This window comes from Pogoniulus pusillus, chromosome 21 (assembly GCF_015220805.1).
Source record: "Pogoniulus pusillus isolate bPogPus1 chromosome 21, bPogPus1.pri, whole genome shotgun sequence".
NCBI lineage: Eukaryota > Metazoa > Chordata > Aves > Piciformes > Lybiidae > Pogoniulus > Pogoniulus pusillus.
In genome coordinates, this window is record NC_087284.1 from 4,994,440 (window position 1) to 5,013,710 (window position 19,271).

The following is a 19,271-nucleotide window of genomic DNA, read 5'->3' on the forward strand; positions in this document are numbered from 1 at the left end:
TTGAAGCTTTAGAACAGAAATGACACCAAACTGGGACTGTTCTTGCAAAGACTCTCCTGTCGATCTATTCTTCTCCTCCCTTCTCTTCTTCCTCAAGGAGAGTAATTTAGTCTGTCTTTCATTCAGGGAGAGGAGTTTGATTTGTCTGTGTAGAAGTAAAGCTGAGAGGATGATGGAGAGGGAAATAAAAAACCTTTTTGGTGCAGCAAGGGGAGTGGAAATCAGTTGGAATATTAAAAATCTGCACACTTGTGTCTGGAAATGCTTCTGGTAAACTTAGGGTCACAGAATACAAAGGGTTGCAAGGGACTACCAAATCATACAGTTCAATCCCCCTGCCAGAGCAGGACTGTTGGAGCAGTGTGCCCAGGTTGGCAGGAGAGCCCATGGCATCCTGGCTTGGAACAGGAACAGTGTGGCCAGCATAGATTAGTCACAGAATCAAACAGGTTGGAAGAGACCTCCAAGCTCAGCCAGCCCAACCTAGCACCCAGCCCTAGCCAATCAACCAGACCATGGCACTAAGTGCCTCATCCAGGCTTTGCTTCAACACCTCCAGGGACGGTGACTCCACCACCTCCCTGGGCAGCCCATTCCAATGCCAATCACTCTCTCTGCCAACAACTTCCACCTAACATCCAGCCTAGACCTCCCCTGGGTTATTCTGCCCCTGTGCTCAGCACTGCTCAGGTCACACCTTGAGTGCTGTGTCCAGTTGTGAACTCCTCAATTCAAGAGAGATGTTGAGGTGCTGGAAGGTGTCCAGAGAAGGGCAGCAAGGCTGGGGAGGGGCCTGTCTGGAGCACAAACCCTATGAGGAGAGGCTGAGGGAGCTGGAGGTGTGCAGCCTGCAGAAGAGGAGGCTCAGGGCAGAGCTCATTGCTGTCTACAACTCCCTGAAGGGAGGCTGTAGCCAGGTGGGGTTGGTCTCTTCTGCCGGGCAAGCAGCAACAGAACAAGGGGACACAGTCTCAAGCTGTGGCAGGGTAGGTCTAGGCTGGATGTTAGGAGGAAGTTGTTGTCAGAGAGAGTGATTGGCATTGGAATGGGCTGCCCAGGGAGGTGGTGGAGTTGCTGTCCCTGGAGGTGTTGAAGCCAAGCGTGGCTGAGGAACTTAGTGCCATGGTCTGGTTGATTGACTTGGGCTGGATGATCTTGGAGGTCTCTTCCAACCTGCTCGATTCTATGATTCTATGATCCCCTCTCTGGATCTGTTGGCAGCACTGCTTGGGCTGCAGCCCAGGCTGCTTTTCTCTTTTGAGCCAGTTTATGAAATAAATATCTTGGCTAACTACATTAACTACAGTATTAAATTGAACACAATTATGGACTACATTTTGTGCCATAAAGAGCTTATTAAAACCAGACTCACTTGAACCTGGCTGTGTTATTTTGAGCCTGGATGCTGATTGTCAGTGACTACTGGATTCAAGTAGAAAAACCTAATGGGATACTTTAAATCCTTCAGACCTTAAATAGGTTCAAACTATCTTCCAAATATTACACATTTAGCAGGAGCAAAAGGCTTCAAATGTGTTTAAAATGCTTAACTTTGAACAAATTTGATGCTATAAAGCTTAATATTTCCATATCAAACAGGAAATCAAGGATCCTGCATCTGGGTTTGGGCAATTCTAGGAGCCAATATAGGCAGGGCTGGAGAGCAGTCTTGAAGGAAAGGACTTGGGGGGGCTGGTGGAGAAGAAGCTCAACGTGAGGCAGCAGTGGGCACTGCTAGCCCAGAGAGCCAACTGTGCCCTGGGCTGCATTCAGAGCAGTGTGGGCAGCAGCAGGGTGAGGGAGGGGATTCTGCCCCTCTGCAGTGCTCTGCTGAGACCCAACCTGGAGCACTGTGCCCACTTCTGGAGCCCTTGGCACAAGAAAGGGCTCGAAGGTGTCCTGAGAAGGGCCCCAAGGGTGAGCAGAGGGCTGGAGCTGCTCTGCTGTGAGGACAGGCTGAGAGTTGGGGGTGTTCAGTCTGGAGAGGAGAAGGCTTCCAGGAGACCTTCTTGTGGTCTTCCAGCATCTGAAGGGGGTTATGAGAAAGCTGGGGAAGGGATTTTTAGGATGTCAGGTAGTGATAGGAGCAGGGGGAATGGATCCAAGCTAGAGGAAGGGAGATTGAGATGAGGTTTTAAGAAGCTGATCAGCGTGAGGGTGGTGAGAGACTGGCACAGGTTGCCCAGGGAGGTGGTGGAAGCCTCATCCCTGGGAGTTTTTAAGGTCAGGCTGCATGTGGCTGTGGGCAGCCTGCTCTAGTGTGAGGTGTCCCTGCCTATGGCAGGGGGTCTGGAACTGGCTGATCTCTTTGGGTCCCTTCCAACTCTGACAATTTCTGTGGTGCTGTGGTTCTCCTGCTTCTATAATTTAGTTGGAAGATAGTAAGCTGTGCTAGGTCTAGTACCACAAGTTCAGAAGCATTACAAGAACAACAGGTTCAACAAGAAGCAGCATATGGAAGTGCTGGAGCCAGTCCAGAGGAGGCCACCAAGATCCTCAGAGGGCTGCAGCAGCTCTGCTCTGAGGACAGGATGAGAGAGTTTGGGGCTCTGCAGCCTGCAGAAGAGAAGGCTTGGAGGAGACCTTAAAGTGGCCTTCCGGGATCTGAAGTGGGCTACAGAAGGGCTGGGAAGGGACTATTGAGAAGGTCTTGTAATGAGAGGATGAGGAGGAATGGGTTTAAAGTGTCAGAGGGGAGACTGAAAGTGGATGTTAGGCAGAAGTTTGCAGTGAGGGTAGTGAGGTGCTGGAAGAAGTTAACCAGGGAGGTTGTGGAGCACAGAAGCACAGAATGTGATCTCTGATCACATTCTGTGCTTCTGTGCTCCACAACCACCCTGGAAGTGCTCAGGACCAGATTGGATGAGGCCTTGAGCAACCTGTTCTAGTGGGAGGTGTCCCTGCCTATGACAGGGGATTGGAACTGCCTGAGCTTTGAGCTCCCTTCCAACCTAAACCATTCTATGATCCTATGATTACAAAAAGCTTTAGGTAAGATTAAATTGTAAAAAGAAAGAAACACAAAGTTAAATGCCATTTATTTTGCTCTGGGAAAATTCTCTGTTGGGTTTTTTTTTGTTGTAGCACTGTGCCTGGAAAAGCACAAATCTGTTTGATTCCCTCTGTGTAATTTCTCTTCCACCTTCTTTATGATTATGGTTTTAAGAGGAGACTCCAATCCCAACCTTTCTGCCTGTCCAGAATTACTACATGTTTTGTCTTCCAGTGGGAGAGGATGGAGGATTTAAACAATAGGTAAGGGAAAACAAAATCATTCTTTTAATGCCCTGATGAATCAACCTACCTCCCCCCCCACACACTTCACACAGCACTGGAAAGAATTCCAGGCTTGCTGCAGATCTTCTCTTTGGCCCACATTAACTTTTCTCCTAACAAATGCTCTGACACTTCATGGAGTCATAGAATCAGTCAGAGATGGAAAGGACCACAAGGAGCAGCCAGTTCCAACCCCCCTCCCATGCCCAGGGACACCCTACCCTAGAGCAGGCTGCACACAGCCTCAGCCAGCCTGGCCTTAAACACCTCCAGCCATGGGGCCTCAACCACCTCCCTGGGCAACCCAGTCCAGCCTCTCACCACTCTCATGCTCAACAACTTCCTCCTCACCTCCACTCTCAATCTCCCCACCTCCAGCTTTGCTCCATTCCCCCCACTCCTGCCACTCCCTCACAGCCTCAAAAGTCCCTCCCCAGCTTTTCTGTAGCCCCCTTCAGATCCTGGAAGGCCACAAGAAGGTCACCTGGGAGCCTCCTCTTCTCCAGCCTGCACAGCCCCAACTCTTTCAGTCTGTGCTCACAGCAGAGCTGCTGCAGCCCTCTGAGCATCCTCCTGGCCCTGCTCTGGACACACTCCAGCAGCTCCACAGCCCTCTTTTTCCAGGGGCTCCAGAACTGGATGCAGTACTCCAGGTGGGGTCTCAGCAGAGCAGAGCAGAGAGGGAGAATCACCTCCCTGGCTCTGCTGGCCACACTTCTGCTGCTGCAGCCCAGGCTCTGCTTGGCTTTCTGGGCTGCAAGTGCACGCTGCTGGCTCCTGTTGAGCTTCTCCTCCAGCAGCACCCCCAGGTCCCTCTCCTCAGGGCTGCTCTCCAGCCACTCACTGCCCAGCCTGGATTTATGCTTGGCATTGCATTTAATATTCTGCTTTAATAACAGTGGCTAAACCAGCACATAAGCCTTTTGTTCATGTGTGCCCTGTAATCTAGATTTGCTCTAAATTAAACCAGATGGTAATTGCTTCACTCTTGAGTTTGCAGCTCTTCCACTAGCAGGCAACTATTAAATGCAGCTTACTCTGGGGGAAGCGAGGCGGATTGTCGTTGACGTCGGTTAAAGTGATGTTCACGGTGGTGGTCCCTGATAATCCACCCATCTGGCCTCCCATGTCCTTTGCCTGGATGACTACTTGGTACTGCTCCCTGTTTTCTCTGTTCATGTTGGGCAGGGCAGTCCTGATGATGCCTTAAATGAAGAAAGAAAAAAAAGGGGCAAAAAAAGGAAGAAAAAGGAAAGAAAGAAAAAGGGAAAAGAAACAACACAGAAATTGTTAACAGCCTCTTTATTGTTGGTGTGCATCTATCTTATTTCTACTGTATGTTAGACTCTGAAACAGGTTCCTAAGACAATTCAATGTTTTAAAGTCTAAATTAATGCTCACAACCTCTCAAAGTAGTCTTCAGTCTATGCTGCCTGTTAAATAAACCTTTAGTTCTACATGGCAGCTCACTTTCCAGTTGTAGTGAGTTGGCCCTGGATGGACACCAAGTGCCCACCAAAGCCTCTCTCTTACTACCTTCCTTCTGGACACCAAGTGCCCATCAAAGCCACTCTCTTACTACCTCCCTTCTGGACACCAAGTGCCCTCCAAAGCCTCTCTCTTACTACCTTCCTTCTGGACACCAAGTGCCCACCAAATCCTCTCTCTTACTACCTTTCTTCTGGACACCAAGTGCCCAACAAAGCCTCTCTCTTACTGCCTTCCTTTTGGACACCAAGTGTCCACCAAAGCCACTCTCTTACTACCTTCCTTCTGGACACCAGGTGCCCAACAAAGTCACTCTCTTACTACCTTCCTTCTGGACACCAAGTGCCCATCAAAGCTACTCTCTTACTCCCCTCCTCATCTGGACAGAGAAGCTATAACAAAGGTCTTATTGCTCCAGACCAGGACAGAGAGAGATCACTCAGCAATTATCAGTAGGGGCAAAACAGACTCAGCTTGGGGAAAAGTTAGTTTAATTAGTGTGGTGGAATATCCATGTCCTGGCTTGTCCAGGCATGATCCCATAGTCTCCTTCCCTCTGCTGGAGGGAGGTGAGAACACACCACAGGAAGAAGACAAAAAGCTTGGAGGCACTCATTTTGAAGGTCCAAGACTTGTCCAAGACTTGTTCTTCCCAAATAAGGTTAAGCAAGCTCCTGACTTCACCTGACTGGTGAATCTCTGTAGCCAAAGGAGCTGTTACTTTCAGGTAAAACAACAAATAGGCTTTTGCCACATGCCTGAGCTGCTTTTTTGCCTGCTCTGCCCTGCCTATTATGCTCTGCTTTGCCTGCAATGACTTTCAAGACACTGCCAAAACTCCCTTCAAGTGTTTTGAGTACTGTCTGAGTAAAGATTCAAAGCCTCTTTGTAAGTAATTAACTAGATCCTATTGTGCCTTCTGCCTTAGCAGCAGAAAGGAGCCCCTTGAGTCCCCCTGGGGTGGGCAAGAAGTATAATTGAATCTAGAACCTTTTTCCAGCTAGGAGTTTAATGTTTGCATTTGCTAGTTATGTCTTAAGTGTTCTGGTTGCCTGCTCCCTGTGTGTATATATATCCAAGAAGTGCATTTTGAACACTGTGGCTAAGTTTTCTGGCAAGATTTAACCTCAAGAAACACTTTTCATAGCTATTAAGAACCTTCTCCTGCAGATCAAAATTAATCTCAATTATTGATTTTGCATAATTTGTGACAATTTGCCACCAATCAAATCAGATAATCAGAAACCTTAGATTCAATTTTGCTATTTAAAGGAAAGAAAAAGGCCACAGTGAGTAATAAATTAACTTGGCTGACCTGTTTCTGGTTCCACGGAGAAATAGGGCTGTCCTTGGAGGATGCTGTAAATGATCCTGGCACTGTTTCCATAGGAGGGGTCATCAGCATCTGTAGCTGTAACTTGCACCACAGAAGTACCTGAAACATCCAAAGCCAACTTAGTTTCACAGGGTGATAGGAGCAGTTCCTGCAACATCCAAAGCCAACTTAGTTTCACAGGGTGCTAGAAGGACCACCTGGAACATCCAAAGCCAACTTAGTTTCACAGGGTGCTAGGAGCAGTACCTGACACATTCAAAGCCAACTTAGTTTCACAGGGTGCTAGGAGCAGTTCCTGCAAAATCCAAAGCCAACTTAGTTTCATAGGGTGCTAGAAGGACCACCTGGAACATCCAAAGTCAACTTAGTTTCACAGGGTGCTAGGAGCAGTACCTGACACATCCAAAGCCAACTTAGTTTCACAGGGTGCTAGGAGCAGTACCTGACACATCCAAAGCCAACTCAGTTTCACAGGGCACTAAAAGGAATCATAGAATCATGGAAGTAACCAGGTTGGAAGAGACCTCCAAGCTCATCCAGTCCAACCTAGCACCCAGCCCTATCCAGTCATCTAGACCATGGCTTCCTAACGTCTAACCTAACCCTGTTCTGGCACAGCTTCATGCCATGCCCTCTCCTCTTGGCATAAGTTGCTTGGGAGCAGAGCCTGACCCCCACCTAACTGCAGCTTCCCTTCAGATAGCTGTAGACAGCAATGAGCTCTGCCCTGAGCCTCCTCTCCTCCAGGCTGCACACCTCCAGCTCCATCAGCCTCTCTCCATCAGCCTTCCCCTCCAGCCCTCTCCCCAGTCTCTTTGCTCTCCTCTGGCCCCACTGCAGCCCCTCAAGTTATCTCTTGGGCCCAGAGCTGCACACAGAAATCATCTCAGCCAGAACAATCTCTTTGGCAGCCCACAGAAGGTGATATTTTCTCTGCATTCCATATTCCAGTTAGTTCTTGTTTCTCATTTTCACCTTTCCATTGGATGTTGCTTTCAGCAGCAGTTCTAATAGGTGAATCTGATGAGACTTCTGCCTCATCTCGAAGGAGCATCCCAAATCAGATCATTTGGGAGAGAAGTGTCAGAGCAGGTGGAAGAGCTTTAACATAAATGAAATGAAAAACAATTCAATTTGCAGGGCACTAATATGTGCCTAATAGTTCCAGCTGCATGGCTTAATGCACAAATGGAATGGGAGTTAATGCTCTTTTAACACACAGACACAGGAGACAGAAGGAATCAGCAAAGGGCCAGCAGGGCAAGGGAGGGGATTCTGCCCCTTGGCTCTGCTCTCCTCACACCCCACCTGCAGTCCTGGGTGCAGTTCTGGAGCCCCCAACACAAGCAGGACATGAAGATGTTGGAGCCAGTCCAGAGGAGGCCACCAAGATGCCCAGAGGGCTGCAGCAGCTGTGCTTTGAGGGCAGGCTGAGAGAGTTGGGACTGTGCAGCCTGCAGAAGAGAAGGCTTGGAGGAGACCTGGGAGTGACCTTCCAGGATCTGATCCATTCCCTCCCTTTGGCTTGAGAGGGACTATTGAGAAGGTCTTGTAATGAGAGGAGGGGGAGGAATGGGTTTGAAGTGTCAGAGGGGAGATTGAAAGTGGATGTTAGGCAGAAGTTGTTTGCAGTGAGGGTGGTGAGACACTGGCACAGGTTGTTCAGGGAGGCTGTGGAGCACAGAAGCACAGAATGTGATCTGAAGGAGGCTACAGGAGGGATGGGGATGGACTACTGAGAATGTCTTGTAATGAGAGGATGAGGAGGATTGGGTTTGAAGTGGCAGAGGAGATTGAAAGTGGATGTTAGGCAGAAGTTGTTTGCAGTGAGGGTGGTGAGACACTGGCACAGGTTGCTCAGGGAGGTGATGTTTGATCACATTAGATGCTTCTGTGCTCCACAACCTCCCTGGAGATGTTCTAGACCAGGTTGGATGAGGGCTCGAGTGACCTGTTCTAGTGGGAGGTGTCCCTGCCTATGGCAGGGGGTTGGAGATGGCTGAGCTTTGAGCTCCCTTCCAACCTAAACCATTCTATGATTCTATGAAGGAAGCATTGCTCTGAAGCACTCACCCACAACTGACATTTCAGGCACACTGGCAGTGTAAATCTTCTCTGGGAAGGTTGGTTCATTGTCATTGATGTCATGGATCTTGATGACAAACTCAGACTCGGGTTCCACTGGTCTCAAAGTTCTTCTGTTAATAGCTTGGGCACGCAGGGTGTAAAAGGCTTTTTCTTCCCTGTCAATCCTCCTAGTGGCATGGATGTCCCCTGTTTTCTCATCAATAATGAACAAGGTGCCAGCACCATCTCCTGACAAGATGTATTTGAGTGAGCCATCTCCCTTGTCCTGGTCAGAATGAAGCTGAAAAGAAAGAAAGAAAACAAACAAAAAAAAAAAGAAACATCTTTTCTTTAGGAGTAATGAATAACAGTTGAGTAATTTGGGTTTTGTTGTTGGCTTGGGTTTGGTTTTGTCTGTTTGGGGTTTGGTTTGTGTTTGTGTTTTTGTTTTTCTTCATAGAATTATACAAAGGGTTGGAAGGGACCTTAAAAAAAAATCATCTAGTTCCAACCTCCAGCCTGCCAGGGCAGTGATACCCAACCTCTAGCCTACCTTCCTCTAAACCAGGTTGGTCAAGGCATCATCTAACCTTGGTCTTGAACACCTCCAGAAAGAGGGCATCTACTACATGCCTGGCAACCTGTTCCAGTATATCTTCACCCTCACAGTACCATAGAATCACAGAATCAACCAGGTTGGAAGAGACCTCCAAGCTCACCCAGTCCAACCTAGCACCCAGCCCTGGCCAATCAACCAGACCATGGCACTAAGTGCCTCAGCCAGGCTTTGCTTCAACACCTCCAGGGACAGCAACTCCACCACCTCCTTGGGCAGCCCATTCCAATGCCAATCACTCTCTCTGACAACAACTTCCTAACAACATCCAGTCTGAACCTGCACTGGCACAACTTTAGACTGTGTCCCCCTGTTCTGTTGCTGGTTGCCTGGCAGAAGAACCCAACCCCACCTGGCTACAGCCTCCCTGCGGGGAGTTGTAGACAGCAATGAGCTCTGCCCTGAGCCTCCTCTTCTCCAGGCTGCACACCCCCAGCTCCCTCAGCCTCTCCTCACAGAGTTTGTGCTCCAGGCCCCTCCCCAGCCTTACTGCCCTTCTCTCAACACCTTCCAGCACCTCAACATCTCTCTTGAATTGAGGAGCCCAGAACTGGACACAGTACTCAAGGTGTGGCCTGAGCAGTGCTGAGCACAGGGGCAGAATAACCTCCCTTGTCCTGCTGCCCACACTGCTCCTGATCCAGGCCAGGATGCCATTGGCTCTCTTGGCCACCTGGGCACACTGCTGCCTCATCTTCAGCTTCTATCTGTCAGCACCCCCAGCTCCCTCTCTGCCTGGCTGCTCTCAGACACTCTGGCCCCAGCCTGTAGTGCTGCTTGGGGTTGTTGTGACCAAAGTGCAGAACCCTGCACTTGGCCTTCTTCACTCTCATCCCATTGGCCTCTGCCCACCCACCCAGCCTGGCAAGGTCCCTCTGCAGGGATCACCTACCCTCCAACAGCTCCACACCAGCTCCTAGATTGGTGTAATCTCTAAATTCACTGCTGCTGGACTCAATCCCCTGCTCCAGATCATCAGTAAAGATTTTGAACAGGACTGTGCCCAGCACTGATCCCTGGGGCACACCACCAGTGCCAGCTGCCAACTGGATGTGGCACCATTCACCACCACTTTCTGGGCCCAGCCTTCCAGCCACTTCTGTGGCTGTGCCAGGAGCTTGCTGTGCCTTTACTTTCTGGTAGCTTGGACTAATACAGCCTGTAGATGTCTGGAGATGCTCAAGGCCTCACTCAACTTGGCTTTGAACACTTCACAGAATCACAGAAACACACAATGTTAGAGGTTGGAGGGGACCATCAGAGCTCATCCAGTCCAACCCTCCTGCCAAAGCAGGACCATCCAGGGTAGCTCACACAGGAATGCATGCAGGTAGATTTGGAAAGCCTCCAGAGAAGGAGACTCCACAACCTCTCTGGGCAGCCTGCTCCAGGCTCCAGCATCCTCACACCAAAGAAGTTTTTCCTCGTACTGAGCTGAAACCTTCTCTGTTCCAGTTTGCATCCATTGCTCCTTGGCTTATTGATGTGCACCACCCAAAAGAGCTTGGCCCCCTCCACTTGACTCCCAGCCCTCAGCTAGTGAGAGACATTGCTCAGATCCCCTCTCAGCCTTCTCTGCTCCAGACTAACCAGCCCCAGGGCTCTCAGGCTCTCTTTATAGCAGAGATGCTCAAGTCCCCTGATCCCTTCTCTGCTCCAGACTAACCAGCCCCACGGGTCTCATGATCTCTTCATAGCAGAGATGCTCAAGTCCCCTGATCATCCTCTTGGCTCTCTGCTGGATTCTCTCCAGCAGGTCCCTGTCTCTCCTGAACTGAGGAGCCCAAAACTGGACACAGTATTGCAGCTGTGGTCTCAGCAGAGGAGAGCAGAATGGGAGAAGAAGCTTTTCCTGCTGCCCCCCAGGCTGCCATTGGCTCTCTTGCCCACAAGGCCACATTGCTGTGCCATACATAACCTGCTGCCCACCAACTCAAGCTCTTTCTCCATGGAGCTGCTCTCCAGCAGGGCAACCTCCAGCCTACCACTCTTGGAGCCTCCACAGCTCCTCTAGTGTCACCCCAAGGCATTTTTTTCCTACCTCAACTCCCAAGAACCTTCTCCCTTGCCAACTGTGGCAGATTTGAGCTCTGCAGCAACACCTGTTCCCTGCCAAGGAACCTTTGCCTCTCCCTTCCTTTAAAGAAGATATTTATGTTAACATTGACCTTTTCTTTCCTTGAAGGGATCCTATTAAGCATTCACAGCCTGCTGTGCTAGCTGTAAATCCGCTAAGCAGCTAAAGAATGTGACAGGGAACATGACAATTAAGGCAAAGGCAACAACTGCTTCCATGTCATCCTGAATATATTTGGCTTTTTTAGTTCAGGTTCATTTGATATTATTCAGATTTCTCCCAAAGTGGAGAACATTTCAGTTGCAGTCATTAGCATTCTGCACTCTGTCAACGGAGGTAAATAGCCTAAAGGAGAGAAAGTGAATTGATTAAACATTCAGTATTGATTTAATATCCATTTCTGGAAGGAATATGAAGCTTAACTTCATCTCTTAATGACCTGTGGCATTGACTGAATTTAGGACATCCATAACAATAAAATCATGATAAATAAATGTATCTCTGTGGCTTTCTTCAGGGCAGTAATGTTGTTGGTTTGTTTGATTTTGGGCATAGTCTCAAAGTGGGACATGGGAGGTATAGGCTGGATGTTAGGAGGAAGATCTTCCCAGACAGAGTGATTGGCATTGGAATGAGTGCTGCATCCAGTTCTGGGCTCCTCAACTCAAGAGAGATGTTGAGGTGCTGGAAGGTGTCCAGAGAAGGGCAACAAAGCTGGGGAGGGGCCTGGAACACAAACCCTATGAGGAGAGGCTGAGGGAGCTGGGGGTGTGCAGCCTGCAGAAGAGGAGCCTCAGGGCTGACCTCATTGCTGTCTACAACTCTCTGAAGGGAGGCTGTAGCCAGGTGGGGTTGGTCTCTTCTGCCAGGCAGGCAGCAACAGAACAAGGGGACACAGTCTCAAGTTGTGCCAGGGGAGGTCTAGGCTGGATGTTAGAAGGAAGTTGTTGTCAGAGAGAGTGATTGGCATTGGAATGGGCTGCCCAGGGAGGTGATGGAGTCACCTTCCCTGGAGGTGTTGAAGCAAAGCCTGGCTGGGGCACTTAGTGCCATGGTCTGGTTGATTGGCTAGGGCTGGGTGCTAGGTTGGACTGGATGATCTTGGAGGACTCTTCCAACCTGCTTGATTCTATGATTCTATAATCCCCTCTGGATCTGTTGGCAGCACTGCTTGGGATGCAGTGGCAGGGTTGAGTTAATTAGTAGGTGTTAGGTGATAGGTTGGACTCAATGATATCAGAGGTCTTTTCCAACCTGATTAATTCTGTGATACTGTGATTTGCATTGGAATGGGCTGATCAGGGAGGTAATGGAGTCCTTATCCCTGGAGGTGTTATAAAGGAGGCTGCATGAGGCACTTGGTGCCAGGGTTGAGTTAATTATCTTCAATCACCAATTCATAGAATCAACCAGGTTGGAAGAAACCTCCAAGCTCATCCAGTCCAACCTATCACCCAGCTCTATCCAGTCAACTAGACCATGGCACTAAGTGCCTCATTAGAAGGTGTTAGATGCTAGGTTGAACTCAATGATCTCAAATGTCTTTTCCAACCTCCTTCATTCTATGATTCTATGACTTGCTGAACCTCATGCAGGTTGCACTTGCCTACTTCTCCAGCCTGTTCACATCCTTCTGAGTGCCATCCCTTCAACCAACACTGCAAAGCTTTTCCATCTGACTTTAAGATTGAAAACAAAAGTAGGAACTCATGAAAACAAATTTCTATGAACTCTGCTACTTTTACAACCAAACCATTTCCTGTAGGGCTTTGTGTTGCTTTCTATGTTGGGTTTTTTTTGGCTACAGGGCATCTGTGACTCATGTCAGCTCAGCTGAGCAATGAACAGACATCTGTTTCATTTAGCAGTTTCAATTGCACACAAGGAGCAGCTGTGAAGATGTGGTTTTGCTGTTGTATCTGTCACTGGTGTTTTGCAAGCTCTCATTGCAGTGACTCTCTTGATGTTCCTCCACAGAAATTCTTCCCTTTTCAGCTGTCAGTGTTATGGGAGCTTTACAGATGTTTGGGTTTTCTCACCGTGTAGAAAGGCAGAGAATCAGAGAACCAGAGAATCATAGAATCAAAGAATCATAGAATCATTGAATCACTGAGTCATTGAATCAAATAAACATAGACTCAAAGAATCAGAGAATCATTGAATCATTGAGTCATCGAATCAAATAAACATAGAATCATAGAATCAAAGATTCAGAGAATCATTGACTCATAGAATCAAAGAATCATAGGATCATTAAAGCATTGAGTCAATGAATCAAATTATCATAGAATGATAGAACCAGAGACATGTAGAATCATAGCATCAGAGAGTCAAATAATCATAGGATGAGAGAATCAGAGAAGCATAGAATCAAATAATCAGAGAATCATTGAACCAGAGAATTGTAGAATCATAGAATCAAAGAATGATAGAATCAGAGAATCATAGCATCAGAGAAGCAGAGAATCAAATAATCATAGGATGAGAGAATCAGAGAACCATAGAATCAAATAATGAGAGAATCATAGCATCAGAGAAGCAGAGAATCAAATAATCATAGGATGAGAGAATCAGAGAACCATAGAATCAAATGAGAGAATCATAGCATCAGAGAAGCAGAGAATCAAATAATCATAGGATGAGAGAATCAGAGAACCATAGAATCAAATAATGAGAGAATCATTGACTCAAATAATCATAGAATCAAATAATCATAGGATGAGAGAATCAGAGAACCATAGAATCAAATAATGAGAGAATCATTGACTCAAATAATCATAGAATCAAATAATCATAGGATGAGAGAATCAGAGAACCATAGAATCAAATAATCAGAGAATCATTGAATCATAGAATCATAGAGTCAAAGAATAATAGAATCAAATAATCATAGAATCATAAAATCATAGAATCAGAGAATCATTGACTCATAGAATCAAGTAATCAAAGAATCAGAAAATCAGAGAATGGTTGAATCAGAGAATCATAGAATGGTTGAATCATAGAATCATAGAATCAAAGAATCAAAGACTCAGAGAATGGTTGAATCACAGAATCATAGAATCAAAGAATCAGAGAATGGTTGAATCACAGAATCAGAGAATCAGAGAATGGTTGAATCATAGAATCAAAGAATCATGGAATCACAGAATCAAATCATAGCATCGTAGAGGTCTCTTCCAACCTAAACCATTCTATGACTCTATCCCTTCCATGTGCATTCCACCTGAGTCTGACATTCCTTAATTGAACATAAAGGTCATCAACTGCTCTTTTTTTTCTCTTTACCTGATAACACACAAAGTGCTTATCCTAATTTCAACCACCCAAAAAAACCACCCCAACAAAACAGAAGCTGCTCTTGTGAACACCAGAGAGCAGATTAGGTTAGTCAAACCTGATACTCACACACATGCCTGACACTGGAGATGATTCATGACCATGCCAGGTAAAGACTTGAAGATTTGTCACACCTATTTCTACTTGAAGGGAGGGTGTAGCCAGGTGGGGGTGGTCTCTTCTTCCAGGCCTGGAGCACAGCCCTGTGAGGAGAGGCTGAGGGAGCTGGGGGTGTGCAGCCTGCAGAAGAGGAGGCTCAGGGCAGAGCTCATTGCTGTCTACAACTCCCTGAAGGGAGGCTGTAGCCAGGTGGGGATGGTCTCTTCTCCCAGCAACCAGCAACAGAACAAGGGGACACAGTGTGAAGTTGTGCCAGGGGAGGTCTAGGCTGGATGTTAGGAGGAAGTTGTTGGCAGAGAGAGTGATTGGCATTGGAATGGGCTGCCCAGGGAGGTGGTGGAGTTGCCATCCCTGGAGGTGCTGAAGCAAAGCCTGGCTGGGGCACTTAGTGCCATGGTCTGGTTGCTTGGCCAGAGCTGGGTGCCAGGTTGGACTGGATGATCTTGGAGGTCTCTTCCAACCTGCTTGATTTTGTGATTCCATGATTGGCTAGGGCTGGGTGCTAGGTTGGACTGGATGAGCTTTGAGGTCTTTTCCAACCTGCTTGATTCTATGATTCTATGATTGAACAGAGCTGGGTGCTAGGTTGGACTGGATGATCTTTGAGGTCTTTCCCAACCTGCTTGATTCCATGATTCTATGATTGGATAGGGCTGGGTGCTAGGTTGGACTGGATGATCTTTGAGGTCTTTCCCAACCTGCTTGATTCCATGATTCTATGATTGGACAGGGCTGGGTGCTAGGTTGGACTGGATGATCTTTGAGGTGTTTTCCAACCTGGTTGATTCTATGATTCTATGATAGCAAACTCCCACTAAGGAGATATTATTTTAAGCATTGCAAAGGGAATTATTACCTGCTGCAGCTGTTAAACATTACCTGCAGTTACTCTAAACAGCAATTTATTATTCTTCTTTTCCCCCCATATTAGCTCCTGCCCTGTGTTGTATTCTCTTACTTGCCAGATTGATTATGGTGGCTCTGAGCCAGATTTACTCACCAAAGAGATTAACTTGTTTCAATTTGTCCTTAAGGTAAGATTTAAAGCAGCTCTCTCCAGTGATGCAAGAATCTGCAGTGAGTTTTAATGAGACATGTCAGACATTTAATTTCCTCACTCACTTGTCTTGTCACCTTGCCAGCTCCTGGGCTGCTCTGCATTATTTAACAGAGGAGACAAGGTGGAAAGGGAAGAGACACACTTCAAAAACCAAAGGGAACCTGAAGAAAAAGAGAGAGCTACCTAAAAGGGAAGAAGAGCAAGGAAAGCAAGAGGAGGAGAAGTTTCAAATCCCTCTGCTTGATGAAGAAGCAGCAACAAACAGGAGTTAAAAGCTCTGCTCTGCAGTCCATCAGGCCAGCAATGGGCTCTGGGGGCCAGGAGGGGCAGTGCCATTCTTGGGGACGGGGGGGGGTTAGAAGGTCTGTGGTGAGTAGAATCATTGAATCATACAGTCACAGAGGTGCAGAATCATAGGATCAAAGAATCATAGCATCATAGTGTCACAGGACCATAGAATCACAGAATCATGGAGTCACAGAGTCATAGAATCACGGAATCATAGTCATAGAATCACAGAGTCACAGAGGCATAGAATCACAGAGTCATAGAATCACAGAGTAATAGAATCATAGAATCACAGAGCCATAGAATCATAGAATCACAGAGCCATAGAATCATAGAGTCATAGAATCATAGAGTCATAGAAACATAGAGTCATAGAATCACAGAGTCATAGAATCATAGAATCACAGAGCCATAGAATCATAGAGTCATAGAATCATAGAGTCACAGAGTCACAGAGTCATAGAATCACAGAGTCATAGAATCATAGAGTCACAGAGTCACAGAGGCATAGAATCACAGAGTCATAGAATCATAGAATCATAGAATCATAGAATCACAGAGTCATAGAATCATAGAATCACAGTCATAGAATCACAGTCACAGAATCAGAGTCATAGAATCACAGAGTCATAGAATCATAGAGTCACAGTCACAGAGTCACAGAATCAGAATCATAGAATCAGAGTCATAGAATCATAGAGTCATAGAATCAGAGTCATAGAATCACAGTCACAGAATCAGAGTCACAGAGTCATAGAATCACAGAGTCATAGAATCACAGAGCCATAGAATCATAGAGTCATAGAATCATAGAGTCATAGAAACATAGAGTCATAGAATCACAGAGTCATAGAATAATAGAATCGTAGAGCCATAGAATCATAGAGCCATAGAATCATAGAGCCATAGAATCATAGAGTCACAGAGTCATAGAATCATAGAGTCATAGAATCATAGAGTCACAGAGTCACAGAGTCATAGAATCATAGAGTCATAGAATCATAGAGTCACAGAGTCACAGAGGCATAGAATCACAGAGTCATAGAATCTCAGAGTCACAGAGTCACAGAGTCACAGAATCACAGAGTCACAGAGTCACAGAGTCACAGAGTCATAGCATCACAAATTCATGGAATCATAGAATTACAGAATGGTTTAGGCTGGAAGAGACCTCAAAGCTCATCCAGTCCACCCCTCTGCCATGGGCAGGGACACTTCCCACTAGAACAGGCTGCCCAAGGACACCTAGGTTGAGAGAGGTTCTGCTGCCTCTCTGCTCTGCCCTGCTGAGGCTGCATCTGGAGTGCTGTGTCCAGTTCTGGGCCCCCCAGTTCAAGAGGGACATAAAACTGCTTGAGAGAGTCCAGCACAGAGCCACAGTGATGCTGAAGGGAATGGAACAGCTCTGTTAGGAGGAGAGCCTGAGAGAGCTGAAGCTGTGCTGCTGGGAGAGGAGGAGACTGAGAGGTGACCTCAGCAATGGTGATAAAGATGTGCAGGTGAGTGGCAGGAGGCTGGAGCCAGGCTCTGCTGGGTGATGCCCAATGCCAGCACAGGGGGCAATGGTGGAAGCTGAGGCATAGGAAGTGTCATTTAAACCTGAGAAGGAATTTTTTTCCCTGTGAGGGTGACAGAGCCCTGGAAGAGGCTACCCAGGAGGGGTTGTGGAGTCTCCCTCTCTGCAGGTATTCCAAACCCACCTGGATGTGTTCCTGTGTGTCATTCTCTGAGTGCTCCTGCTCTGGCAGGGGGGTTGGACTAGCTGAGCTTTGGAGGAGACTTCCAACCCCTGACATTCTGTGATCCTCAGATTAAATTAGGTTGCTTTAAATTGATTCCTGGTCCAAAAAAATCAAGACAAAAATCCTTATGGAGAAAACTCCCAACCCCTCCCTGCTTCTCAAGAGGTTTTGTCATTCCTCCAAATGTTTTAAAAGGGTAAGAGACAAATAAAAATGAATAACATTTCCAGGATTCCTTTACACATCCCTGGCAAAGCAAAGCCTGTCACAGGATTAGAAATGCTCTTTTAATCCAGCCCAGCTCCCTGCAATCTTCACCACCAAGTGCCAGCATCTGCAGAAGTCTCAATTTCCATAAACTAATCATACAGCAAAGGTCACTGAGATCATATTTTGATAGAGCACCCTAGAAACTGAGGGGGCAAAAAGAATACTTAAGGATAGACCACAATGATGGATTAAGCCATGGAGGGAAACTGTTGACTGATCTGGTTTTTGGAAGATCACAGGCTCACAGGATGTCAGGAGTTGGAAGGGACCTCTGGAGGTCTCCCAGTCCAAACCCCCTGCCAGAGCAGGAGCAGAGAGTCCAGTGCAGGTCACAGGATCCCAGGATGTTAGGCATTGGAAGGGACCTCTGGAGGTCTCCCAGTCCAAACCTCCTGCCAGAGCAGGAGCAGAGAGTCCAGTGCAGGTCACAGGATCCCAGGATGTTAGGGGTTGGAAGGGACCTCTGGAGATCTGCCAGTCCAAACCCCCTGCCAGAGCAGGAGCAGAGAGTCCAGTGCAGGTCACAGGATCCCAGGATGTTAGGGGTTGGAAGTGACCTCTGCAAATCTCCCAGACATAGAATTTAAGTGACATTATAAACTACTATACCTGGAGCAAAAACTAATATATACACCTGTAGCAAAGCTGGAGGTGGAGAGATTCAGAGTGGAGGTGAGGAGGAAGTTGTTGAGCATGAGAGTGGTGAGAGGCTGGAATGGGTTGCCCAGGGAGGTGGTTGAGGCCCCATGGCTGGAGGTGTTTCAGGCCAGGCTGGATGAGGCTGTGTGCAGCCTGCTCTAGGGCAGGGTGTCCCTGGGCATGGCAGGGGAGTTGGAACTGGCTGCTCCTTGTGGTGCCTTCCAACCCTGACTGATTCTATGATTCTAACAGCTTGAATGGGCACAAAATATCTCTGTGACAATTGATATTTTAAAATACCCATTCAGCTATGGCAAACAGAGCAAAGAAATCTGATCACTTAACCCCAATGGATGCAGAAAACCAATGATCTAGGACTCACAGGATTGCAGGATGCTAAGGGTTGGAAGGAACCTCTGGAGATCTTCCAGTCCAATCTCTGCCATAGAATCTAGTGCAGGTGGCATAGGATCCAGCCTAGACCTGCCCTGGCACAACTGGAGACTGTGTCCCCTTGTTCTGTTGCTGCTTGCCTGGTAGAAGAGCCCAACCCCACCTGGCTACAGCCTCCTTTCAGGTAGTTGCAGACAGCAATGAGGTCTGCCCTGAGCCTCCTCTTCTGCAGGCTGCACACCCCCAGCTCCCTCAGCCTCTCCTCACAGGGCTCCAGGCCCCTCCCCAGCCTTACTGCCCTTCTCTGGACACCTTCCAGCACCTCAACATCTTTCTTAAACTGAGGGCCTCAGAACTGGACACAGCACTCAAGATGCTCCCTCCCTGGAGGTGTTCAGTGCCAGGGTTGGACTGGACCTTGACCAACCTGGTTTAGAGAAGAGTGTCACTGCCTGGGGCAGGGGGTTTGGAACTAGATTATCTTTAAGGTTCCTTCCAAACCAGTCCATTCTATGCCATGATTGCCTACTTTCTATTTTCACCTGAAGTGCAGCCTGCAT

At 47.5% G+C, this 19,271-nt stretch overlaps 1 protein-coding gene across 4 annotated transcripts in view; it reads right to left on the bottom strand.

Moving 5' to 3' along the window:
- Positions 1–19,271, bottom strand: part of CDH10 (cadherin 10) — a 105,651-nt gene that overhangs the window by 27,070 nt on the left and 59,310 nt on the right. For all 4 annotated transcript variants that reach the window (XR_010306153.1, XM_064160816.1, XM_064160814.1 and 1 more), the window contains exons 3-5: positions 8,174–8,468; positions 6,080–6,199; positions 4,314–4,481 (exon numbers count right to left, since the gene is read on the bottom strand). Coding sequence is in view for 3 of the 4 variants with exons in the window: in XM_064160816.1 (XP_064016886.1) it covers positions 4,314–4,481; positions 6,080–6,199; positions 8,174–8,468 (583 nt within the window). In the remaining variant the exon portion in view is untranslated. The remainder of the gene's footprint in view (positions 1–4,313; positions 4,482–6,079; positions 6,200–8,173; positions 8,469–19,271) is intronic.